Source organism: Nicotiana tomentosiformis, chromosome 5 (assembly GCF_000390325.3).
Source record: "Nicotiana tomentosiformis chromosome 5, ASM39032v3, whole genome shotgun sequence".
Classification (NCBI taxonomy): domain Eukaryota; kingdom Viridiplantae; phylum Streptophyta; class Magnoliopsida; order Solanales; family Solanaceae; genus Nicotiana; species Nicotiana tomentosiformis.
In genome coordinates, this window is record NC_090816.1 from 129,688,110 (window position 1) to 129,715,380 (window position 27,271).

The 27,271-nt window shown below is 38.0% G+C and overlaps 1 protein-coding gene and 1 pseudogene across 1 annotated transcript in view; both read right to left on the reverse strand.

Annotated features, from left to right (window-relative positions):
* Positions 1 to 95: 95 nt before the first annotated feature.
* Positions 96 to 27,271, reverse strand: part of LOC104114908 (kinesin-like protein KIN-14B) — a 28,637-nt gene continuing 1,461 nt past the window's right edge. Inside the window, exons 2-23 of the mRNA XM_009625454.4 lie at positions 24,722 to 24,845; positions 23,488 to 23,574; positions 23,009 to 23,179; positions 22,815 to 22,921; positions 22,308 to 22,439; positions 22,004 to 22,182; positions 21,157 to 21,315; positions 19,734 to 19,825; positions 16,986 to 17,137; positions 16,569 to 16,742; positions 11,781 to 11,927; positions 10,725 to 10,913; positions 10,387 to 10,458; positions 9,360 to 9,412; positions 9,050 to 9,269; positions 8,444 to 8,635; positions 8,131 to 8,346; positions 6,871 to 7,218; positions 2,396 to 2,494; positions 1,817 to 1,957; positions 1,556 to 1,714; positions 96 to 847 (exon numbers count right to left, since the gene is read on the reverse strand). Of these exons, the coding sequence (XP_009623749.1) occupies positions 392 to 847; positions 1,556 to 1,714; positions 1,817 to 1,957; positions 2,396 to 2,494; positions 6,871 to 7,218; positions 8,131 to 8,346; positions 8,444 to 8,635; positions 9,050 to 9,269; positions 9,360 to 9,412; positions 10,387 to 10,458; positions 10,725 to 10,913; positions 11,781 to 11,927; positions 16,569 to 16,742; positions 16,986 to 17,137; positions 19,734 to 19,825; positions 21,157 to 21,315; positions 22,004 to 22,182; positions 22,308 to 22,439; positions 22,815 to 22,921; positions 23,009 to 23,179; positions 23,488 to 23,574; positions 24,722 to 24,845 (3,669 nt within the window). The 3' untranslated portion in view covers positions 96 to 391. The remainder of the gene's footprint in view (positions 848 to 1,555; positions 1,715 to 1,816; positions 1,958 to 2,395; positions 2,495 to 6,870; positions 7,219 to 8,130; positions 8,347 to 8,443; positions 8,636 to 9,049; positions 9,270 to 9,359; positions 9,413 to 10,386; positions 10,459 to 10,724; positions 10,914 to 11,780; positions 11,928 to 16,568; positions 16,743 to 16,985; positions 17,138 to 19,733; positions 19,826 to 21,156; positions 21,316 to 22,003; positions 22,183 to 22,307; positions 22,440 to 22,814; positions 22,922 to 23,008; positions 23,180 to 23,487; positions 23,575 to 24,721; positions 24,846 to 27,271) is intronic.
* Positions 11,482 to 11,656, reverse strand: LOC117281123 (U2 spliceosomal RNA; annotated as a pseudogene).

A 27,271-nucleotide genomic window follows, 5' to 3' on the forward strand; every position in this document is an offset into this window, starting at 1 on the left:
TGCCAGTTTGGCGAATGAATATCTTGAGAGCAAAGTTGGTTTGCTTCCATCTGTTTCACTTGTGCAGCAAGCAGAATTGCTCTATAACAATAGGGTAAGGAACATTTCTGATGAATAAAAAGCTGGATATCGCATGTTACACAATGTTACAAATGGATATCGCATGTTACACGATGTTACACATGATACAACTATACACAACTTGAAACCCAAAATTGAAAATTGGGGCAACTTTACCGCGTATTTTTAACAAAATTACAGGCCAAGTAGGCAACACAACTGAAATAATCAGCACACTTGAAGCATTGTTGCACAAGAGATACAACCTGGCATTGTTTCAATAAAGTTGAAAGATGTGCAAGAAGACCCTATTTCAAAGTAATAAGACCTCTCATGATTTGACATCCTTCAGCACTCCGCCCTTCTCAAGTTCACTAACAAGGTCTCTCAATGCTGGAACCTTCATGGCAAGAGTCCTGTAGAGTCTGGAATACCGAGCTCTGGTTCCGTCTGCTGTCCTTGCAAGAGCAAGCAAGCTTAAAGCCTCTGGGAGCTGTGTGAATAACTGCTTCATCTCATCCAAGCTCATATTTTCAAGAACGGTTGGTCTTGGAACAACTCGGACAATCTCACCCCCTTTAGGCTCCTGAACTCGTGAATCAGCTTTAATGACCAGTTCCGAGTTCGAGTTAGCTCCACATTTGATGATGAATGGATTTGTTGAACCAGTGTTGAACTGAAGAACATTCCACTGTGCCACGTCAGTTTCACCCCCTAATCCCACATCCTCAGGATGTCGAGAAGCATGTACGGTGTCATGAAGCAGGTCATCCTCTTCAGGAATCGGCTGTGTAAAATCATTAGCAAGATAAAATACATTAGTTGAAATCAGAAAGAGTATCCTAGTTGAATGACCATCTCATATATACTACAAATAATGTTGGACTAGATTTTTGTAATTCGAAATGATAGTTCCCATATCATTTCAGCAATTTATGTTAGTATTATCTTCAGTGTTTAGCTCTGGTATCATTAATTCACTCGTGACAGCTCAGCTGCAGTTGGCAATAGTATCCACTCACATACTCAAAACTAGAAACAAGTGAGTCTCTCAAAGACAGTATTTTCACTTAAGCAAATAGAATGTTATCACATCTACACCCAACCTCAGAGCAGGTAACAGCAAACATGCCTTCCTCAGCTAATTGAAGAGCTGCACAGCTACAGTACTCATGAAAATTTGCTACTAAAACGGGCAGCCCGGTGAACAAAACATCCCGCTTACACGCAGGGTCCGAGGAAGGGCTGCACCCCAAGAGGGTGTGATGTAGGCAGCCTATCCTGATGCAAGCATCAATGACTGATTCCACAGCTCGAACCCGTGACCTATAGATCACACGGAGACAACTTGACCGTTTCTCCAAGGCTCCCTTTGGAAAATTTGCTACTAAAACATTGTATAATAATCTCAACATTTGGACTCATATCTTCAGGGATGACAAAGAGAAGCACCAGATATTAAACAACCACCGGGGAAATTAAAGTAGCCATGTACCTCAACAGCATGCCTAGCTTCTTCAATGTGCCTCCGAGCACATGGATGATCAATATCAAGCAAAGAAGGCATTCGTTCTGCAAGTTCATCTAGAGAAGCAAGCATAGCTTTCTTCCTACTCTTACTGAGGGTGTTCACAGAGGATTGCCTCAATACGTCCTGTTGAAGTTAATTCATCAGATTGGTCTTGCCTCTTGATCCACCAGCACAATTAAAAAACAAAAGATGCAGAGGAAAGAGACTAGAAAATTAATAAAAAACCTTGACTAGTTTCAAAATGCCATCAAGGGAAACCAAGGATGCAAGTCGGGCATCTTCAGCTGCAGTAGAAGGATTTCGAACTGGTGAACTTCCATCTTCTAATGTCAACATTGCCATATCACTTCTCATTTGTTGCAAAATCTGATTATGAAAGTAACTGAGTCATACTTGCCTGCCAACCATCTCAATTCAAATAAAATGCTATATGCAAGAATAATGAGTTTATATGACAAGCTGTGGGATATTAAGTAGCCTAGGCATAAGGATACTGTGGATAATCATCCTCAACCCAATTTTTTAACACCTCATGGAATCTTTCAGCAGTTCAGGAAATAGACTTACATTGAAGTTCTTGCTTTACAGTTTATCGAGCAATTGTGGTTCACTCAAAGTATTAATTAAGTCACCAATAGAAGAAAATGTCATGTAATACGGCTTTCTTAATCAAAAGAGATCGATAGTAGATATACTAGATAATCTACAGCTTTGTTGGTTCATCGGTACCTAAGGGCAATAAGATCAGTATCACTTGGAGATTACATATATTATTAAAAGTAGCAATTCAATTTACTAACACACCTTTCTTCTTTTGTGATCAACAGACTCTAAAGCTGAACGCAGCTTCGCCACCTGTGTAGAGTCTTCTGCTGCTTCAGTTGCCAGTGTACCTGCAATGTCCTGATAAAGAATCGAATTAAAACAGCACAAGCAGGAAACAAGGCAAAAGAGATCCCCTAAATAGATCCAATCTAGTTTTCTTGTCTAAAACTGTATAAAAACACTACGACAAACTGTAAGCTATTAAAACTAACTAATCCATATTAAGAGTGTGCTGGACAAACACTGCAGTGTGTTTTCCTCTTCTTTTTTTTTATCCCCCAACCCTACCCCCAAATTAGGGGGGGGGGTCGTAGTTCAGGAAACCTTTTCCTCCAATAGCTGCCAGAGGAACAAATAGCATAAGCTGGTCGGAATTTAAGATTTAGCTTTATACATGCAAGCAAATTGCACTACTTGATAAAATGGTAAAATATGGCTTTGAAAGAGTTGCCCTGAGTTAAAAGTGTTCAGTAGCCCATGCTAAAGCTATGCTGTTTCTTTGATAAGTGAGGATAAGCTAAATTTTTTTTGGGGGGGGGGGGGGGGGGGGGGGGGTCGTAGTTCAGGAAACCTTTTCCTCCAATAGCTGCCAGAGGAACAAATAGCATAAGCTGGTCGTAATTTAAGATTTAGCTTTATACATGCAAGCAAATTGCACTACTTGATAAAATGGTAAAATATGGCTTTGAAAGAGTTGCCCTGAGTTAAAAGTGTTCAGTAGCCCATGCTAAAGCTATGCTGTTTCTTTGATAAGTGAGGATAAGCTGATAAGACCACCCACGAATGAGCAAAAGCTGCCCACCAAGAGCCCATTCAGGCAAAATTTTAGATTTTTAGTAAGATTGGATACAACTCTAGATTTTTCTTATGTCTCACGTGGAGGACCAAATCCTCGTGTTTGCGTAGTAATTATTAAGTCAAGAACTTCTAAGCAGATGACATCTTCACTAACAAGCTTCTTCCGCCTTTGGCAACCATAGACATGCGAATACCAACTTGTCAGGGAGAAAGCAGGAAAGAGAAAAGTTTTGGTGGCCCCTCCAACTTTTATTTTGTGCCAAGGGATGAAAGAGTGAGAAGAGGAAGAGGAAGAGGAAGAGGAAGAATTTATTATTTTTCCCATCATATTTAAAGTTCAGAAGCTGCCATCATGTCTAAGAAGGAATTTCAGATCAAAAATAGCTCAAAACCACAAATCACCACTCCTTCCAAAACAAAGAGAATACAGAAGACATAGGTAAACAATCATTTTACACACCAAGCAAACAACAGAAGTGACTAATACAAGCTAACTCAAACTCAAACACATACTGATCTTAGAAGCATAATCCAAATCAATAAGAAAACCTATACCCATTACATTAGAGTATTGCTGACAAGCAGTTTCTTTAACTTAAAACTTCCCTACGTCACTATTAACAGATCGTAAGCCAAAATTAGTACACTGCTTCAAGATTTGGATTCACATGACAAACAATATAAATGTTATAATTATAAAGAAAAATGTAATGATTAGTGTATATCAATTCTTCGAGAAGAATTCAAAAGCTTGTATGTCAATTCGTCGAAGAAAGTTCAAAAGCTGCATGGTGAGATGAACATGTAGCCTTACAATAATAATACTAATAGTAAAAATCTTAGCATCCCTAAAAGATAAACAAGTAAAAATAGTATATTGTGAACAGATTATGATAATTAAATTGGGATAGACAACAACAACAACAACAACAACAACCCAGTAAAATCCCACTAATAGGGTCTGGGGAGGGTAGTGTGTACGCAGGCCTTACCCCTACCCCGAAGGAGTAGAGGGGCTGTTTCCGAAAGACCCTCGGCTCAAAAAAAAAAAAAAAAGGCAAAAGGACAAAAAGGAGACAATATTAGTATCACAACAACAATCATATGATAAATAAAAACACCATGAAATCCAGAAGAAGGATGCAAAGGAGACAATATTAGTAAATAATAGTATCACCACAACAATCATAAGAACAATAGGAACACCATGAAATCTAGAAGAAAGATGCAAAGAAAAAGCGATAGCTAGTAAATAGGACATGCACTGAAAAGCGAAATAGTAAGCTACAACATTGCCACTAGCTATCTTAGACAAAAACCTTACATGGCTAGTCCCACAATGGTACGAAGTAAGGCACGACTCAAGTACCTCCTAACCTACAACCCTAATACTCGACTTCCACATCTTCCTATCTAGTGTCATGTCCTCGGAAATCTGGAGTCTCGCCATATCCTGCCTGATCACCTCTCCCCAATACTTCTTAGGCCGCCCTCTACCTCTTCTCGTGCCCTCCACAACCAGCTGCTCACACCTCCGTACCGGAGCATCTAGGCTTCTCCTATGAACATGTCCGAACCATCTAAGCATCGCTTCCCGCATCTTGTCATCAATGGGAGCCACATGCACCTTCTCCCGAATATCATCATTCCTAATCTTATCTATCCTAGCGTGCCCACACATCCACCGCAACATCCTCATTTCTGCTACTTTCATTTTCTGGATATGTGAGTTCTTAACGGGCCAACACTCAGCCTCATACATCATGGTCGGTCTAACCACCGCTTTATAAAACTTACCTTTGAGTATCGGTGGCACTCTCTTGTCACACAGGACTCCAGATGCTAACCTCCACTTCATCCATCCTACCCCAATACGGTGTGTGACATCCTCGTCGATCTCCCCTCCCCCCTGGATAACCGAACCAAGGTACTTGAAGCTGCCTCTACTCGGGATGACCTGCGAATCAAGCCTCACATCCACGCCCACTTCCCCTGGCTCAGCGCTGAACTTACACTCCAGGTATTCCGTCTTCGTCCTGCTCAGCTTGAAACCCTTGTCTCCAAACCTCCAGCCTCTCGTTAACACCGGCTCGCGACTCATCAATCAGAACTATGTCATCGGCGAATAGCATGCACCATGGCACATCCCCTTGAATATGGTGTGTTAACGCGTCCATCACCAGGGCGAATAAGAACGGACTGAGCGCAGAACCTTGGTGTAATCCCATTATAACCGGAAAATGCTCAGAGTCGCCTCCTACTGTCCTAACCCGAGTCTTAGCCCCATTATACATGTCCTTAATCGCCATAATGTACGGAACCGACACACCTTTTGCCTCCAGGCATCTCCAGAGAATTTCTCTAGGAACCTTGTCATACGCTTTCTCTAGGTCAATAAACACCATGTGCAAATCCTTCTTCCTCTCTCTGTATAGTTCCACCAACCTTCTAACAAGGTGTACAGCTTCTGCAGTCGAACGACCCGGTATGAACCCGAACTGGTTGTCGGATACAGACACTGTCCTCCTCACCCTTGCTTCAACCACCCTCTCCCACACTTTCATGGTATGACTCAGTAATTTGATACCCCTATAATTGTTACAACTCTGGATATCACCTTTGTTCTTATACAATGGAACCACCGTACTCCACCTCCACTCATCCGGCATCCTCTTCCCCTTAAAAATAATATTAAACAACCTAGTCAACCACTCCAAACCTGCTCTCCCCACACACTTCCAAAATTCCACCGGAATCTCGTCTGGCCCGGTCGCTCTGCCCCTACTCATCTTACGCATAGCTCCCACGACCTCCTCAACCTCGATACGCCTGCAGTACCCAAAGTCACGGTGACTCTCGGAATGCTCCAATTCGCCTAGCACAATATCCCGATCCCCTTCTTCATTCAAAGGTTTATGAAAGTAAGTCTGCCATCTCCTCTTAATCTGGGCATCTTCCAATCAATACTCTACCATCTTCGTCCTTGATGCATCTCACTTGGTCCAAATCACGATCCTTCCTCTCTCTCAACTTGGCCAGCCGGAATAACTTCTTCTCCCCACCTTTTTTCCCCAATTCCTCGTACATACGACCATAAGCTGCAGTCTTAGCCTCTGTGACCGCCAGCTTAGCATCCTTCCTAGCTGCCTTATACCACCCCATGCACACTCGCCTCTCCTCCTCACCTATGCTCCCAACTAACTTCAGGTACGCCGCCTTCTTTGCTTCCACTTTACCTTGGACCACTTCATTCCACCACCAGTCTCCTTTGTGCCCACCAGAGACGCCCGTCGAGACCCCTAGCACCTCTCTCGTAGCCTCCCTAATACAGTCTGTTGTCGCTGACCACATAGTGCTCGCGTCACCACTGCTCCTCCAAGCTCCCATAGCCGACAACCGCCCCTCCAACGCTTGGGCTTTATCCTTAGTTAAGACAAGTGATAATATAATAGCTCGAAATGCAAAAGAAGTAGAAGCAAATAGAAAGATGTCATTTGAAGATTAAGATGATATAATGCACAACTCTTGTATACAGTCTGAATGTCCCAACGAAAAGTTTCTCATTGAAAGGGTTCAAGCAAATAGGCATAGGCAAAAAGCAAGAGGTTAGTAGTATGAGATGCAGGGAGTAAAATCCAAAGATCACATGGAAGTACCTTCAAGTGCTGGAGTTGGGAATTATAAACTCTTTTTGCATATTCAGATAAGAGCTGACCAAGTGCATCAGTGTTAGGGGGCACTGCAGCACCTAGTCCAGCCATCCATCCATCCATTATTGCAGTAGAGAGAAGCTCTAGCTGACCCGTCGCTCCACCAACTGTGTCATCAGTGACAGAAAGAAAGTCGAAGTTCTCGGCGAGCCAGTTTCTGATTTGGCGCTGAAGCTCGCCAGCCGGAGTATGTACAAACAGAGCAGCAAGAGCTCTGTTCCCAACCGCAAAACTTTTAGCTTCCTCAGTAATCTCCCTAAGCTTTCCACCAGTTACATGCTGCCTCTGTATGTCCTATATGATTAAATCTAAGTCACATAAGCCATTAACAATTAAATGTTAAATAGATTAACATGCACAAATAAAAAGCTAGAGACAGGAGAGGGAAAAAATAACAAATAAATAAATCAAAATAATACAAGCAACACGATCAACTTTTTTTAATAATGATGGTGTCTGGGCCAGCTTGAGCGCACCTTGACTACTGCACCAGGTACCTGCTACCTCCACCAACACAAGTACCTGACTTTTGAAGTTGGCTTAACTAACATGTGATCAAGCCCCTAATTCGTTTGTCCAAACTCTAGCTTCAGTTCAAGATCTAATTCAGTATTGGTATCCTGTATATTTGCCTACTCATATAGAGCTTTTCTAAATTAGTACTAGGCCAGCCAAACATGAAAATTGATTAAAAAAAAAAAATCTGCATATTTAGTCTCAAAGTGCTGGTAGTTACCACATTCAAGAGGAACAAAAGGGTTAGCTTAGTGTACCAAGTGAAGAACCACTTTCACTATCACCCCATGTTCACACGGCATCAAACAATATTATGAAATGATGCAGAGATTGGCTGTTTTTAAAAGGAAGATGGTGCTCTGGACGAACAATATCGTGAGTGCACTACCAGATGGAACGAGAAAGCACTGAGAGCTGATTTGCAGAACTAGAATCGAAGATGATGTTCATCCTTTCAAGTTTCAATTCATGGAACTTGAAATCTAGCTAGCCATTGGCTAGGATCATACTAAATGCGACACTAGCCTATGCAAACCATGAAAACAGAAGCTACCAACACAAACTACTGAAGAAGTATTTCATTCCTCTACCAGACAAAATACAAAGATAATAGATAAACCAAACATTACCAAAAAAAGATGCAGACTGGGAAAAGGGACAGGCACATTGCTTGTAATTCATATAAGTCACCTGATCAATACCACGTATCTTCAGTACGACAGATGATAATTTCGATTTCTTCTCTGGCTTTAAATTTACTTTAAACCCTTGAATATGTGCAGCATCAACCAGTGCATTCCTACTTGAATCATAACGAATAGGCGATCTGCCAGGGCTACTACCACGGCTAGAGCTTCTGCTTCGCCCACTATTAGCTTTCTCCATGAAGCGCTCAACAGGAGAAACCTAGATAATTCAATTGGCAGTTGCTTTTGACAGTCAAATAAAGGCAGCACAGAAATTCACTGGAATAACATCTAGAAGAACACCCAGAATCTGTTACCTTTATAGATTGCAACTCCGGCGACCTCGCAAGCAAGGATCTTATATACAAAATCCTAACACGGGAAACAAGCATGGTATCCATCACTCTCTTTGGCTCCATTTTACGAATGAAAGCAAAGACGGCATCTCGAATTTCAGCAAGTATTTCATGCTCCCTAGAGGCACCTGCTTTGATGACTGCTGCCAAAACCTGTATGAAGACCAAAACATTGTAGTTATAGCAGGACAGAGTACATTAGTAGTTTCAGAGAAAGTGGTCAGTTATTTGTAGAATAAATTGAAGCTGATTTCATCACACCATCATTCAGAGAAGATTAAGTGACCTGATATCAATTCAAATATTTGACAACATCCAGTTTGATACAGATATAAAGAATTACTTCTAGTTTTGACATCAAGGCACATACTTAAACAAGTCCAGCTTGATTTTTTTTTTCCGATCAAGAAGTCCAGCTTGATTTCTAAATAGTTGCTAAAAAAATGAGTATAGAGCTTGATGTTTCCATAAAGACTCCGAATAGAGCATATTCTGGACAGACTATGAAGACCTAATGCGTACTCCAGAGAGCAAAAAGGTAAATAAAAAATCAATTCTTAATCCTACCAGCATCAAAAGCTTGTTTGCTCCATCAGAGATTGCAGCAAGACTATCATATTGATCAGGATCAAATTCGTTCAATGCAGAAGTAAGATATTCGCCAGCTGGGGTAGTCTTGACCTTTTCACCACCAGACTTAACTAAAGCAACAGTGCTATCAGTCTTATCAGTCGGTGATGGCAATGCTAGCACATCTGTAGCATGTCCTTTGACATTGATATCATTTCTGTTACCCACAAAGCAAGATGTTAAGAACCATGAAAGTAGAGAAACAATAAGGAAATCAGAAAATGCATAATCAATTAACAATGTACACCTTCCAGTTTCTCTACCCTGAGCGGTTGGAACCTTTGGTAACGGACTAGACACCTGCAGAAAGGGCACGGAGGAGATTTATTGGTAACAGCTAGATGAGACTAAAGCACACCCTTTCACCAAGAGCAAAATGCTCAAGCCACACGATCTATCAGTTTAGCATAGATGATCAGAAATACACAAAAGTAAAATACATTCACATGATAATTACAAGTGACTAATACCAGAAATCTTAAGATTCAAATCCAAGGATGATTATTGAACACCAGCGAGAGATTCAATTCATTGCAAAAAATCTCAAATCATGATTACTATGGTATCCAAGACATCTGATAGGCAACTAAAGGAGTTTCATTTTCCCGGTCAGGCTAAACATCATTATGCAGGATATATTCGGTTTGTTCTTTCCCACAAATCAATATCACTCTGTTCCTTGGTACCATTTTCCAGTAAGGTAAATCTGTCAAATAGTACCCTTTTTTCTTTCTCAAGACAAAATTTTATCTTTTAGATGATGGGTTTACCGAGTTGTATAGAACTCCTAGCCACTTCCGTTTTCTTTGGAGAATTTTAAATCTCAATCCCAGGTTTTCTTCCCAATCATCAATGATGTCTAAATAAATATAAAGTACCTTTAAGTCCATTCAGCCCATCATATCAAGAGAAAATAACATTGTAAGTGTTGAAGACGTAATTAAGAAATAAAAGTGTGCCATATCTAACAACTTAAGCTTTTAGATGAGTTGGTCACACACTTCAACATGCTATCGGAGCAGATAGAGGTCATGGGTTCGAGTCTCACTGCCACCCATTAGCAAAAAGAATTTTCGCGTGCTTGGCTCATCAAAAAGAATTAGGTCCGCACGTAAGGGGGCACGTTGAAAACATAATTAAGAAAATAAAAACGTGCCCTCTCTAACTTAAACTTTTAGATGAGATGGTCACACACTTCAATAGTAAGGAACAAATGAACTAAAGAATAAACACCCTAGCACATCCGAGAAAAATACTTGGGACACCATGGTTACCTGTGTTGATCCAGCTAGAGAGGCTTTCTCTGTCAAACGATCAAATAACTTCTCATTTTCTTCATGCAATTTCTGTCAAAAAGACACATTAATGACTGAAAAGAATAGCAGGATATATCTAACCAGGAAAAAGCCCAAAAGGTTCAGAGTTCCATTTCTGGAAGATACTAATTGAACGTATAGATAAAATTTCTTTTATGTAAGCATATTTGTGGCCCAGAAAGACTTATGCAAGGACCAAAGCCTGATCATCCTCGTTGTCAATCCTTTCAACAAAATTTAACTAAAGAATACAAAAGCATATACTACTTTATACACAGTCAGCTTGAATATGCTACCTCAATAAGTGCGTCACGTTTTAAAAGTTCCTCTTCTAGCCTCTTGGTAACAGCTATTGAGTCCATGTCATCCCTTGTTGACTTCAAACCAGTTTGGTCTGATGATCTCGACTCTGACCCATCTTTTAACCTAGCCTCACTGGCACGTGCTGCCTCAGTTAACTGTGATTCAAGAGCTTGCAGTTTGGCCTATGATATAGCTGTGATCAGAAACTTCAAGCAGAATCATGTGCAGCAGGAATATGTATATCTTCTACCACAAAATAAGAGGTGAAATACCGTTTACATTATCAAAAAAATGAATAAACCGCAGAAAATGCGAGAAATATCATCATGCAGGTAAACTTGCAGAAACTAAAATAACACTATCAAATGTTGACTGAATAGGCATCCATCACAAAATTAAAAACAGTGAGCCCGAGGCAATGATATCCTCTTTCAAGTTTGAGTTGCAGAAAAATAGCTTCTCTAGCATACAGGGATGAGCCTGCACAAAAGTAAATTGTAACCTGCTTGACATGAAAGCTTCCAAGCATCTTGAACTGAGTCAATTTGCACAGTTAAAATGTTTGAGAAGTTCTTTCTTAAATGTTTTCATTGCTGTCTACATATATCATAACCCCCTTGTATTTTTTTGTCTAAGATCGTAATGGATCATAATCCCCCAGCCTCAAGGGAAAAATGTATGATAGGTTTAAGGCATTTCCCTTTTCCATTGTTGGCTGACGTAATAACAATTTGAACTTCTTTTGTTTTGGTGGGGTGCGTCAGCCCTGGGATATAGTGCAACGACCGAGCGACACGCGAAAGGCCCAGGTAGCAAGCTACCTTGATGGACCTTCCCCCTAAAAATTGGAGTTAATATCGTATCATGTATTAAACTAATAAGAATATACTACACTTGATCTTAGCCAAAAGGCCGAGAAAGGTATTAGCAACAATTTGAAATTAGCAAGCAGTATGCAACAATGAGTGGAATAATGGAGCAAGATAACATCTATAATTATACCAGACGGCTAACAGAGCAAAAGGCAATTTGTATATTAAGCAACTAACCTGCAACATCTGAATAGTTGAATCACGTTGGTGTATCTGCAATTTCTGCTCTTGCTCCAACTGTAAGAGGTGAGCTACTTGATTTCTAATTTGAGCATTTTGATCCTTCTCTATTTTAAGTTTATCCATAATCATAACATTTTCAGCCTACATCAGAGGGAAAACACAGGAGCTTCTTAATAACATGCTTCCGGACTTGACATAAGGTTTGAGTTTTATCAGTTTGACAGAGGAAAGAAATTATTATATTCGGAGATAGTGCACCAATATATTTTCAGAAGCAATATTTTCCCTGATGATATAAAAGAATACGAGTAGAACATGTAATAGCAGTAACATCAGCAGGACAAGTTACAGGTTTTTAATTATTGAGTAGTTCGGTCGTACGATAAATAACGCGGACCAAGTAATTATTGCAACCATCACTTTGATTGGACATCACAAGAATGACATAAACAATGAGAAACCTTATCCCCAAACACGTAAAAAAGAATTCTTCAGCACCAAGTAACAGACACCACCATGTCGACCATTTAAATTCATCTTTGGTTCTCGTCTTGATCTTGCCAAAGAAAGATGATCAAGTTTATGGAAAAACAGATTCCACCTTTTGTCACAATGCAAAGAAATTTCTCAATACAAATAATTTGTTAGTTCAGTTTTCTTGGCTTCTGCAGACTGACAATGGGATGGGATTGTTTTCCCTATCTTAGACTACGCGATGTTGAAAAGATAGGATTTTCAGTATAATATGTAGAACTCTAGAGCAAGAATGCATAGTCAAGCACCACTGTGCATTATGAAGAACACCACAAGTCTACAGTCTGCACAGATAGAGGAAGCCTGAACTGTATTCTGTTGGATTAGGGAAATATGTAGTTTTAACACGGTATATTCCATGTCAACTACTAGAAAGTCCCTCAAATTGGTTAGGTTCACTAATGGCAACTAAAAGAAAGATACGGTTCACATATCCAGAGTATGCACATGAAGTTATAGAAGTCAAAAGCTGGTCCTCTACCCAGGTGTACCAACATAAGGGAATTAATGTCGGTATAAATTGGATCATGCCTCACACCATCAAGGAAGCCTATATTAGCTGGATTTTTTGGAGAGTTGACAAAGCCATCAAAAGAATATGGAGAATGATCCCAGCAGTCATATTTTGGATTGTTTGGAAGGAAAGAAATGGCAGATGTTTTGATGGAATATCAACTCCAACACATTCCCAAAAAGCTAGATGTTTAGTTAGTTTGTTCAGTTGAAACTTTCTTTCCCCTGTTAATAGGGTAGACACTTTTTTGGATTTTGTTAGCTCCCTAGTTATAGCATAGGTACTCTTGTACTAGAGCTTACAGTGTTTTTTGTCTTTTGTACGGGAGCTAACATAATTTATATTCTTGTAATTTGGCATCCTCCTGATGCCATTTCAATGATATTATCTTACTTCATCAAAAAAAAAAAAAAAAAAGGTATGGCAATGAGCTTACTTGAAAGAATTTGAACTTTGAAGGAGCATAATTGGTGCTAAATCATACTTTATGGTAGAAGGAGACTAGGAGAGAATTGTGACATAAAGAGTACTCTGCTTAATCTTAGCTAGTGGCTAATTTGATTAGGTAGGATAATGATGAAGGTGTCGTATGGTCAGTGCTTTTGAGAGCGAGAAGTGCAAAAAAGCGACAGGGGCTCGCCTCGCTTCAAAAGCGAAGCGCATGCTTCATTGGAGTGAAGCGCAATTCTTAAAAAACATAATGTAAACCTTGCAAAGAGACAATATAAATAATCAAAAAGTTCAATTTAAAAACTTAAAAGTAGGTACCACAAAATCCTCCATAAACCATAGGACAAGCAAAATCAATATTAAGATATAATAATTAATTATATATATATATATATAAAATAATTAATTTTATAAACTGAAATACACATAAAACATAATCAAATAAACTGAAAATATAACATATATATATATATATATATATATATATATATATATATATATATATATATATATAAAATACTCCCTCCGTTTCAATTTATATGAACATATTCCTTTTTAGTCCGTGCCAAAAAGAATGACCCCTTTCCATATTTGGAAACAATTTACTTTTATGCAATGATTTATAGCCACACAAAATTTGTGTCCCCCATTTTATGCCACAAGTTTAAAAGTCTTCTTTTTTTTCTTAAATTCTGTACCCAATCAAATAGGTTCACATAAATTGAAACAGAGGGAGTAATTAATTTTATAAACTGAAATACACATAAAAATTAATCAAATAAACTGAAAATATAACATATATATATATATATATATAATAATTAATTTTATAAACTGAAATACACAAAACATAATCAAATAAACTGAAAATATAACATATATATATATATATATATATATATATAATAATTAATTTTATAAACTGAAATACACAAAACATAATACACATAAAAATTATTATATATATAATAATTAATTTTATAAACTGAAATACACATAAAAATTAATAAATAAGAAGAATAAAAGGGGAAAAAACAGCGCATGCCCTAGCTGTGCAGACGGCTGGATGGGAAGAAGAAGAAAGAAGAGACTTCAAGAGAGATAAAGAGAAGAGAAAAGGAGAAGAAGAAGAAGAAAGAAGATTAAAAGAAGAAAAACTACCTGGGGGTCTCTTTCTCGATGGAGGCTGGAATGGAACACTAGCTAGCTGCTGCTAACGTTCGATTTTGGGAAGAAGAGAAAGAAATGGTCTCTTTCACTTTGGGGTCTGTTTTGTATAATTAAAAAAAAAAGACCCAGACTTTTTTTAAAAAAATTGAACCCTCTCGACAGAAGCGATCGATTTTGCGCTTCTCGCTTCAGCGTCGCTTCGCGCTTCCTCGGCTGAAGTGATCGCTTTTGCTGGTCGTGTCGCCTCAGGTAGGAAAAAGTTACGGCTTCTCGCTTAAAGCGATCGCTTTTTAAAACACTGCGTATGGTCACTGCTAAGTTGCTCGGACACGGGTACGGGTGTCCGACACGAGTGCTGATCTAGAGGTCGGATCCTTTGAAATGTAAATTCTAAGATTCGGAGATACGGATCCTAGTACGGATACGGGTGCGGGGATCCGACTAAAAATAATTCAAAAAAATAAAAATATCTCTAAATTATGAGAAATTTTGTGGAATACCTACGTATAGCTTGTAAAGTGTGGATTTATTTTCTGTTCTCAAATTGTAGATAAGTAAATGATTGATTTCTTAGATAAAGTATGTTATTTTCTTCAAATTTACCTTAATTTTGGTTCTGATTTCGGAAATCAAATTGTATTTTGTCTCGAATTTTTCCGTCCGTCATGGTCAAAGTACCCAAAATTGTTTGACCAGATCCGGTACGGATCCCATACCCACACACATACTAGTATCGTGTCAACACAGGTGCGGCACCTAAACTGCCATGTCAGATCAACTTAGATGGTCAGTCTTTGTAGGCCAAATTTTACGCAAGGTGGAGACTGATCAGTTTGTGTCTAGATGTTTATATCTTAGTAAAATCCTAAAAGCTGAAGGAAGAAGAAGAACAAAAGAAAAACAAAGGTCTGCTTGCAGTCTCTGACGGAGAAAAATGTGCAGAATTTAGTATGTTTTCAGTCATAGGATATAGGCACGCAAGGATATTACATTTTTTTCAAGACAGCACGTCTCCGTATATACACACATTTTAGGGAACTTGGAAATTTGAAAAGGCATCAAGGTTGCTGTTGAGTTGTCCCACATCTGTGGGATTTGAGGTCCTTGGTCTCCTTAAATGGTCTTGGGCAATCCGCACCTTATAAGCTAGATTTTGGGGTTAAGTTAAGCCCAAGGTCCATTTAACATGGTATCAGAGCCAGGCTCATCCCAATTATTGTTACCGATGTTGGACCCCCATTTATGTTGTCCACGCTCCAGTTTGCAGGCCTGGGAGTGAGGAGGTGTTGAGTTGTCCCACATTGGTGGGATTTGAGGTCCTTGGTCTCCTTATATGGTCTTGAGGATTTCATAAGCTAGCTTTTGGAGTTGAGTTAGGCCCAAGGTCCATTTAACATAGGCCTTCTAAATTGTTGAGAAGTGCTTATGCTTAGACTTTGCTTGTATCACAGGAAAAAAGTTGACCATGAGTTGAGGAGAGGTTCATTTTCTTGTCCATTTTTATTGGAACTTCTGTACCGGAAAAAAGGGTATCTCCAGTTATAGCCCCTCTGGGATGTAAAATATATGTGGAAGTTCAGCTCCAACTATTTACGTGGGTCTCACTAGATATCTTTAAGCTCCTTAGTGTGCCTCTCAAACCCCCACCCCACCCCCCACCCCCGGTTGGGTAGGGGAGAGAGAGAGAGCATGCACCATTATATTGCTGAGAACAGCGTAGGGCAGACTAAAAGGTAAGTGTCTCCGGTAGAATGTAGAAGACCCAAAAGCCCCGCTAAGTAAGTGTATATCATTCAATAGACCCTAAAAATAGTTAACCCTATACACTTTTCCTGAGAAAAGTTAGCCATACACACTTTCTCTTAGATAAAGTAAATTGTTTGCAAATTTCACACAACAAAAATAGCACCACAATCTCTTAAGAGACGCATGCAACCAACTAGTGATAAGTCCAATTTTCATAGCACAGAAATAATATCTTTACTCTTCTATTGCCCTAACAAGAACCACCTTGAAGTATAAAAAATTGAGGAAACAAAATATACGGAAGTTTAAGTTGATCAATAATGAAAAAGAACGGGCAACAACAAGAAAGAGCATGTATAGTCACAAACCTTTAAATCTGACTGTAGTGTAAAAGAAACTTTCCATGCCTTCTGAACTTCATTGAAGAGTAGAACTCCTTGATCATTGGCCTGTTTCAGTTCCTGTTTTAGCTCAACTATTTCTTGCTTCAGATCAATAATCTCTTTCTCCTTGTCATAGAATTCCTTGCGTGTATCATTGGCCTACCAAAAGGGAAAGAGTAAAATCCATTATTTAGTCAAGAGGCCGTGTCATATCCGTATGCATTCACAACCCACAGATCACTTGGAATTTGCGGGTGAATCAAACTTCAATTTCTGAATGTCACCACGTAAGATACATCTATATCAAAGTAAAAAAGCATTGCAACAGCAAACAAATGAACAAGGACTTGGATCATCCACCAGTCCTGTTTGACTGTCCACGGTCGACAAATCAACACTTACAATATCTCTCCATTTCTTGATTGTATCTCGATTCCCAAGGCTTAGTATGGCATTTCTAGCTCTAGCAGAAAAACTGAGGGACGATAACGTCTCAGACAAATTTGAAGCATTTGGACAGATGTTAACAATCAAAAGTGTTTTTGCACTTCCACCTGCAAAAAGAAGTGAAGAAAAGACATTAGAGGTATCTAGCCTGCAAATAAACAGTACAAGGGGTAACAGAATAACGAAAGTTAAAACATCTACGAGGTGGTGTTGCACTTACAAAAGATACAGTAAGGCAAAAGATTTTAACTCTTTCCACCATGATGCAAACACAGATGGCAGACAAAGAAATCGTAAGCGACTTATCTAGTTTTCGATTATCAACTAATCCGCACAATATGCAGCTTCAAATTGTAAGCATCACTTGTGTTGAATTGTGTGACTATCTCATTTAAAAGCTTAAACTGTTAGAGAGAGCACACTGTTATTTACTTAATTATATCTTCAACACTCCCAACACGTGCAGGTTTGATTTTTTTTCATGAACCAAGCACGTGGAATTGGGAATTGAACTCAGGACCCTCCACAGATACCGTGTTGAATTGTGTGGCCATCTCATATAAAAGCTTTTTGTCTTCTTTTTTAATAAGGTAAGGTTTTATCGATAAAAGTACCAAAATGGTACAGATGCAACAACGGCGACGACCCAGTAAAATCTCACTAGTGGGGTCTGGGGAGGGTAGTGTGTACGCAGACCTTACCCCTGCCCCGAGGAGTAGAGAGGCTAAAATGGTACACATGATTACATAAAAAACAGACATCACCCACAAGAACCTCCAATTACATCTTCCATAGCAGATCCAAAAATTCCATATAATGATGATCCATATTTCTCTAATAAACACCTCTTCACCCAAAAAGACAAGTTATGCACACAAGAATTCTTTATTCTAGAAATGTGATTTCTTTTGTTTTCAGAACAAGCAGTGTTCTTTTCACTCCAAATGGTCCAGAATATGCAGTGGGATAGTCCTCCAGCTCTGCCTCTGTTCCTTTGATAGCTTATATAAAGCTTAAGTTACTAGAGAGAGAAAATTTAATTTACTTAATTATATCTTCACCAACTTGCACACTAAGTGAGTTCCGAATCTTGGGCTACTCAAGTCACAGCTCTAGGAGAAAAAATGCAGGGTTAAAGTGAGTAAAGAATGCAGGGTTAAAGAAAGTGTTACATTATCCTCGGGATAGTTTGTTGGACCAATACATTTTATCAAGAAAGCATAATAGCATCTTGGAATAAAGAAGCATTTTCTGAAAAGCAGTAGGTACTTGCTACCAAGGGCTCTTGCTCAAAGCAAGTCCAACGGCAGAATACAGAAATTGCACTCTTCAGAAAGCCCTTTTATTTGGTCAAGCCATGGTAGATCCAGCCAAACACAAAATTTTATGATAAAATGTAAGGTGGATAGATCCAAATATACATATCTCAATTATCATACACTATGTCATCTTCTTTATTGTTAGGTGACAAACTAATGCTTCGGAAAACCAGAGGCAACAGTCTCGTTCTTTGTTCCCAGTATCCACAGTCCATCTTTCTGGCGTTGAGATATACTCCCTCTGTCTTAGTTTATGTGGCGCTCTTTCCTTTTTAGTCAGTCCCAAAAAAATGTCACCTTTCCTTATATAGAAACAATTTATCTTTAGAATTCCTACTCCACCCTAAATGAATTGATTTACAGCCACACAGATATCTATGGTTTGTTTAAGACCACAAGTTTCAAAATTCTTCCTTTCTTTCTTAAACTCCGTGCCAAGCCAAACGCCGCCACATAAAGTGGGATGGAGGGAGTATATGATTAGAATTGGTACATGTTTAAATGTAATGGTGTCCCATGTTGAAAGATATGAAATATATGTATCATATAAAGATCTTAAAAGCTCCTAGCCAAAGACAGTTGTCCCATGAACCCCCCCCCCCCCCAAATTTTTTATGGCTTTAATTTGAGCTGCAGTTTCTTTTATATCTCACAGGAACTGTCCTCAAAAACTTTTCTTTTTAATGTTTAAGCTTTAGATAGTTGCACCAGTCATAAGAATCTGATAGTTGGATTTCCAGAATTATTTCCAATCCCAACATGATACAGCAGAAATCTAAAGTTAATAAGAAATTACAATAATACAAATCTCAATTAATCAACGACGCCTCAATCCAAAGCTAGTTAGTTGGGGTGGCTATAAAGTAAGCATATATAATAATTTAGTTTTAGTCATACAGAAGAAGAGTATAAAAAGATAAGCAGATGTTGTCAACCTAAAAGCACACTAAGTAGAGCTCTCCAATCTCACTGAAGATCAGTTAACAGAATATCACGGTAGAGCCCTTCACCATAGAGAAGAAAATGACCTTGTCTAGTGTGTCAAGCTCTAGTCCGTGAGCATTACCAAGTCATATAGCTTGAGACCTACTTCTAACCACGAGAAAGAAACAGTGGTTTACAAGTAATCTCTAGAAGAAGCGACGCAAACGACCCAGGTCGACTTTTAAAATAACAAAAAACAAACAAACTAATACTACTAAAGCAGAAACAGCTGCACATAAGCATGTGTGTGTGTGCGCGTGTATGTGTATGTCTGCATGCATGTATTTATATTACTATTACCAATATCACAAAATTGAATAACATGAAACAAAATATTGAACAATACATGGCAAAATAGTATTAAAGAACATATTGACCAGTATAATTATCAACTAGTTACCTAGTGAGTCTGCAAGTACTTTGGTGAGCGCTGAATTTCCATATGGAACAATGTCCTTTTTTGATGTCAAGGAATTCAAAACATCTCCCAATCTGCATGTCAGTATCAAAGCTGAGTATATATACAGAAAAAGATCACTAAAACACAGTATCACAGTTTTCTTTTTCTATCATTTGGTAATTGTTTCATGAGGGTATTACCCAAATTATTACTATTTCACAAGCATCATTTTTTTTTTGATAACCGTGGTGTCCGGGCCAGCTTGCGCGCACCTCGACTAATTCCACGGGATACCTGCCATCTCCCACCAGCAACAGGTACCAGGTAACTCTATCCACCAAGGCTTGGATAGATGGGAAGAAATCACCTAGTATTTGCCTCCGCTGGGATTTGAACCTGAGACCTCATGGTTCTCACCCACTTCATTGACCACTAGGCCACACCCTTGGGTGCATTTCACAAGCATCATTTTAGAAACAAATTTTAAGAAATTGGTTTTCCTCGCCCAACTATGTTCTCAAAAGCTATAATGTAATCAGCCCCCTCCGGCACGGCAGTTTAGGTGCCGCACCCGTGTCGACACGACACTAGTATGGGTGTGGGTATGGGATCCGTACCGAATTTGGTCAAACAATTTTGGGTACTTTGACCACGACGGACGAAAATATTAGAGACGATATACAATTTGATTCCTGAAATCAGAACCAAAACTAGGGTAAATTTGAAGAAAATAGCACACCTTATCTAGGAAATCAATCATTTACTTATCTACAACTTGACAATAAAAAAGAAATTCACATTTTATAAGCTATATGTAAGTATTCCACAAAATTTCTCATAATTTAGAGATATTTTTATTATTTTGAATTATTTATAGTAGGAATCCCCGCACCCGTATCCGTACTAGGATCCATATCCCCGAATCATAGAATTTATATCTCGAAGGATCCAGCCTCTAGATCCGCGTCCGTGTCGAATACCCGCACCTGTGTCCGAGCAACTTAGGGAGCTCTTGCCACATGCTTGATGTGGGACCAACTATCCTCTTTGTTTTAAGCTTCCATGCCTATAAGCATTGTCCTTTAGAACTCTCCCAGCGATCTTCCATGTATAAAAATTGAGAAATAAAACATGTAATAGGTTGTAAAAAGCAAATATTTGATTTCTGGTTTAAGAACTATCACATGAATGTCATCAGCTAAACAAAGGCATTCAGAGTTTCAATTCATAAATGGAAACAGACTGAGAACAAAGAGAAGGTCATTCATGGAACCAGAAATGCAAACTGCTCCACCAAACATTCGTGATCCAACAAATACATCATAAACTCCATACCACTATGTCCTAGACATGGGAAGTGAACATGCACGGGTTGAGAATAAAAGTATTATTGATTAAAAAAAAATTGACATTAACCACTTACGCAGAAAGTGATTTCATGACATGAAGCAACTCTGTTGCATGCTCCCCCCTATCCTCTTCAACAGTACTTTCACTTACAGCCAAATCAACAAGAGACAGCTTGCTGTATGAGGTCTCTCCAGTGATCAAGTTGGTATAATGTATATGTACTGTGATGATTCTGAGAATGTAAGACCAATGAAACATATAATTAGAAGAAATGGAAAACACATCAATATTTTTCTCCTAGCAATTAGAACAGCTAGACAAAAGAACATGGATCATATTGACTAACAGAAACTGCATTTGCCTTGCAAGAAGCACAGATACAGTCATACAGAGACATAATAGAGACAGAGTTGTTTTTCTTTCTTTCTTTCTTTCTTTCCTTTCAGTACTTAACATATGAAAATCAGGGTTATAACAATAATATATTATGTCATGAGTAGAATGAGTGTACAAACTGATGCAACTCTAATGATACCTCAGATCAAGTAAAATATATGTTGTAATGTTGAGCATGTCTATTTTCCCAATAAAAGCACCATTTGAATGTGAACATGCTCAACACGGAAACACAATTGTTTTTTGATGAAGAAAAACGCAATTCTGTTTTTTTCTGTTGAAGTGCTTTTACGAAGAAAAACATAATTGTATTCAGCAGAAAAACACAGTTGTTTCTAGAACTGCAAACAGTTTATGACAGAATATCTCAATTTTCCACGGATAGCTTGCTTAGAGGACTTCAGATTAACTCATGGGTAGACCATTAAGCGATCAGAAAGGTGACATTATAAAACATAGATGAGAAAAAGCATAGGATCAACTGCAACACACAGATACCAATGTGAAAGTGTTCTAGACCATACAGATGAGAAACTCTACACTTTGACGTATCGCTTCCTCGATTCTGAAAAGCCAATTTGAGTACTCTGCCAAAATCCATTGGATTTTCAACTTTCTCCTGCAGAAGTTCTACAAAGTAATCCAATGATCCCATGCGAGCCTTCGGCAGATCAGTTCCAGAATGTATGAGCAGATCTCGCATCTGCAGTAATTGGAAAGCCCTAACATCAGAAATTTCAGATATGGATTCCTCAAAGGATCATCATAAAGAATGCCGAAGGTGAGAAAGCAATTAAATCTAAAAGATAAACATGACATCAATAAAACCTGTTCATTATGAAGTTCAGAAATGGAAACTGAGAAATTATATTTGGATGTAGACGTTGCATCAGAGTTGGATAGATCAAAGAGCTCCTCGAAACACCTAGCATATAAACCACGATCGTGGCTGGATCCTTCCTGCACGAAGGGGGCAAAGTTAGAAAACCAACAGCTTAAATGGGTATTTGGAAGATCAAAACTTTCGTAAAGGCCAAAAGTATTCAATGTGTCCCAATTGTATCATCGCTCAACATGACTTAGATTATTAAACTTTATCTGAAATACACTGTCAACACTGAATTTCGATAACCAAAACCAAATATACAAAGCTTTGAAAACTAACCTCCTAACGGGAAGTTTTCATAAGATCTTATGCATTTAAATGTTGGCCAGCTTAAAGCAGATTACCATTGCATTTTGCCGGAATGCATAAAGAGAAGAAATGCATACACTGTTCAAAATAAACAGATAAAGAGAAGAGAAGGAAAAGAAGTAAAGAGATGATCGAGAGACCATAGTGTGGGTCTTTCCTGAGTGTGCCTGCCCATAAGCAAATATAGCCACATTGTATCCATCAAATGCTGACTGAACAAATGGCTGAACATCGCTAAAAAGTTCAACTGCACAAAGAGAAACTAAAAATGTTACTAAAGTTACATACTCGTACAAGAACTAGTACAGAAAGGAAACAGGTAAATCCCCAGTACCTTGTCCTACATGAGGTCCATAAACCCTGTCAAACTCAAAATCCTTCTTCGGATTATCTACGCTATCATCAGCAGTACTGATACGAAGAGTAACATCATCGGGGAATTCGACAATGGATGGACCTTCATCTTCAAAAAGAGGTCTCACACGACAAAACACCTTTATGTTTCCTGAAATAAAAATTATAAGGCCTCATGTATATATTTTATGCACTACATACACATATCTGATATATCACTACGCCTATCTGAAGGCAATAAACATTTTCTGCCATAGTACTGAAAGACTTTTTCCCCAGACTAGATTATAGTTTATTTCTAGATTTGAACAGTTCATGTATATTGAGAATACATGTGTGTGCAAGTGATAATGTATATGCTTATTTTTCTTACTTATCAAAAGAAATTGTATATGCCCATTTTAAGTAACAAGGTTGGAAACTAGAATAATAAAGCCAGGAGCGTAGATAACTAAATACCTTGGGCAGTTAATAAGTCATTATATAACTTTTTCTTCTCCAATATCAGGGGTGAGATTCTAGCTTCTGTTTCAAGTGCAGCTTGATCTGAATAAGCAGAGAGAGAAAACAGATATGCAAAATATGATCAGAATGCTAGGTAATCAGAAGCCACCATAACCAAAACTCATTAGACTAAAGGACAGGACAAGACAAAAGAAAAGATAAAAAGAATTCAGCTGTACAAGATCAGTAGTGATCTTTCCTCAAAGGCTTTGAAACTTGATTAAACATATAAAAAGTTGTGAACTAACTTCAAGTTGCATCTGTGTCTTTTTTGTTAATCCATCTATTACAGAAGTCAAGACAAAATGTGCAAAAAGCTTATAACTTACATGTGTTTGACACTGTTTCCCACTCCAAAAGGTCATGTTAGAAAAGCGGTATAAAAGGAGAGGGAATGAAAAGAATGAAGCATAAAATACTTTTAAGTTGAACTTTCTAACAAGATAAAATTTCAATTACCTATCTTAATCCGTAAATTATCATTTTTCCTGAAGAAGCAAACAGAAATTCGTAATACTTGAATATGCAATTAATAGATTTTTTTAATAGAGTTTAGTAATGTACTTTTATCTGTGGAACAGGGCATTGGGAGTTAGTCTACTGAACTTTTCCAATATGGTATACTATTAATGATGACACATTACTTGAATTCCATAGTAGTAGCAAGGCAATCATATGCATAAAACAAAAAATACAAGAAGAACAATTGTTGAAATATAATAATTCATAGTAATAAAGATTAATCTTTTTTTCTTACACAAACAAGTTAGCAATAATAAGCATCTTAATTGTACAAAAATAGACTCTTAACTAAGTCTTCAATTTTGATTTCTCAAATATCATTGTGGATTTAAGGACAAGATACTGAAACAAATAATTGCGATAAGATTTTATATCAAATCTAAACTTTATTAACCTACTTTAATTAAAATGAAGCGCAAAAGGCATCGCAAGATGCTTAATGCATAGCCGCACGTTTTTAGGCACTCTCGAGGGTATTACAACTTATCTTTAAAAAATGTTGGGGCTTTTGAGAAAAGATAAAGTTATAATCACTTTAAGAATTCCTAGACGCATGCGGCTATGCGTTATTTGGGTTGAGTTGGGTTGGACTGGATTGGCCTAGCAAGCCTCAAAATATAAAGTTGTACATTTAAATACAAACATAGATAAAGTACTGGTCATTTACCTAGCTTGCGGGTTTTATCAGCAAGTACACCAAGGTAGCGTGTCACACGGTCTAGTTTCGCGTTCGAATATTCCTGCAGGTCGCTCGCTTCTTGTTTCAACTCTGTGTAATCTTCCCTGACAAGCTGCCCGGAAAAAAAAAAAGTGTGGTAAGAATTATTGCTTTTCCCTGAACAGATCACATTATCTAGGAATAAGATCTTTTCAATTTCCAGAAGAAGCGCCTAAATTACCCTAAGGGGTAAAATGGCGTTAGTTCCTTCAAAAGAATCTAGCAGCAATTTATTTAAAGCCTTGTGCTTAACATAGTACGGGTAATCATGGAGTTCCAATGTTCCATGCTAATGCATAACATCAAAACAACTTTTTAGAAAGTGATTAATTCTTAGCTAGGATGTCCTTAAGTAACTCGAAAAACATGCCATATACAAAGTTTATATCACTCTATTGGCATGAATAGACTGAAATCAGTCTCCTATGTGTCTTCCTCTTGATTTCTCTTACTTCTTCACTACATAACATGGTCCAGTCAAGTCAGCCATGTCCAATATTGGAAGGATATTGGCATTGCATTTCAACAATAAGTAATAAAAATATAGAGTGGAGATATACAATAACATACATCAATTACATAATGGCTTGAAAATTGGAGTATCTATAATGGTCCTGGACCACAATACCACCTTTGCCTTAAGAGTTTTTGTGAAGCTCAGAGCTTTTGACATGCTATTAGATTTGACCTTCGGAAAGCTTGTTCTTACCCTTGTAAAATCCACATTATCCACGTCTAAACCACAAGTCCCATGTGCTGAAGGGTGTCGGAGATACATATATTCAGAATTGGCTATCCAAGATTTTTTTTAGGGGTTTATTTGTACTAGTCTATGGCTACAAAGTTTGACTTGGATGCAAATTTTTCAACAGCTATAAGGGTCTTTTCATATCTTTTAGCTTAATTTTTTTTGGAACAGACAAAAAGGAATCCATTTGTCTTCCAGTATGCCCTTTCTTGAGATGCAATAAATGCCCTTTTTCATCTGGACTTTCCGCGCAACTGTTTATACATTGACACTACTAATTCAAAGGTTAGATAGCAATAAGTATATTTTAAGAAGAAAAATCACAGTGCCTATAAACAGATGCAACTCCCTATTTTCTCTCCTAGATATGGGTATCTTCAAAGTTCATTCGCCTACTGCATCTCTCTCTTTCTGCTTTTACTTATTAGTATAAACTCACAGCAACTGCTGAAACTTTTACCAGGCAAATCCTCACAAGTTTTCCAGGTTCAGCTAAAGGAAGGGAAAAGAATAAGTAGCACTTCCATTGTTTCTTCTCTGCCCAAATATGAAGAAGAGTTTTGTTTACGAAGTATAGAATCTGCACTACTGTCTCTGCCAGGTTTTAACTTATAGTTTTGGTACGTGGCATGCGAGAAAGTTACTAATCCATCAAACATCAGCTCTGAAAGCAAGCAAACTGTCCAAGGTTCCTCATGTGAAACTCACCATTTTCCACTAATACACCTGGAAAATGTTAGTAGTTTATATCCTTATTTAGGAGCGAAAACAAAAACCTGAGATACACCATAAAACAATGGGTAACCCGAGCTGTTCATCAATTCAGGTTTCATCTATATATCTAAAGAAACCCAAGAAGAATCTTTTTTGATAAGATAATTAAATAAACCCAAGAAGAATCTTAACTTCCAGAAAATGGCTTGTTATGGTCTTTCCACTTCCTTCTACTAGTTTACTTATTATTATGGCACTACGCCTTATGTTACACGGACCCTTCATTGGTTTTGACGTAGCCCTGTCTATGGGCTTATAAGGGTGTGGCAACCTTGTGCAGATTCTTCAAAATACACTAACAATTAGCAAAAAACTTGCTGTACCTACCAGATACTTCCACATACCATTACTGGATACAAGAGAGAAATTTAATGGAATTGTTCACCCTATAACATGAAAGAAATTAGCTTATCAAATCAATTGAGAACCTATATGATTAACTTTTCCACCTCGCAAGAATATGAATGTGCACTAGTATCAATCACTCGTACGACCACTATAAATAACCATTTGTATATATCCTCTGTCTAACTTTTCCACCTCGCAAGAATATGAATGTGCACTAGTATCAATCACTCGTACGGCCACTATAAATAACCATTTGTATATATCCTCTGTCTCTATTAATTACTGTCTCAGTAATAACTAGTGGAGAACTCTTTGTTTCACACGCCAAAGTTAATATTTTAATTGTGTATCTAAGAAATGAATTCGCTTTAGGCTGCTAGTTATTACTAGACGTAAATACTAGAATCTGTAGAGGTCTCTCTCTCAAACATGATCAAACATACATAGAATTGTAGCCAAGCAACCATTTTCGATGGATCAAAAGTAGTTCAACATAATTCCAAAATGGAATACTTCACCACATAAGTCAAAAGGAATTTTAGCTTATCAAATAAATTAAGATCTAATAATTATCTCCCTATGTTGTTATTGTACACTAGCATCAATCACGCATACTACCACAATAAATA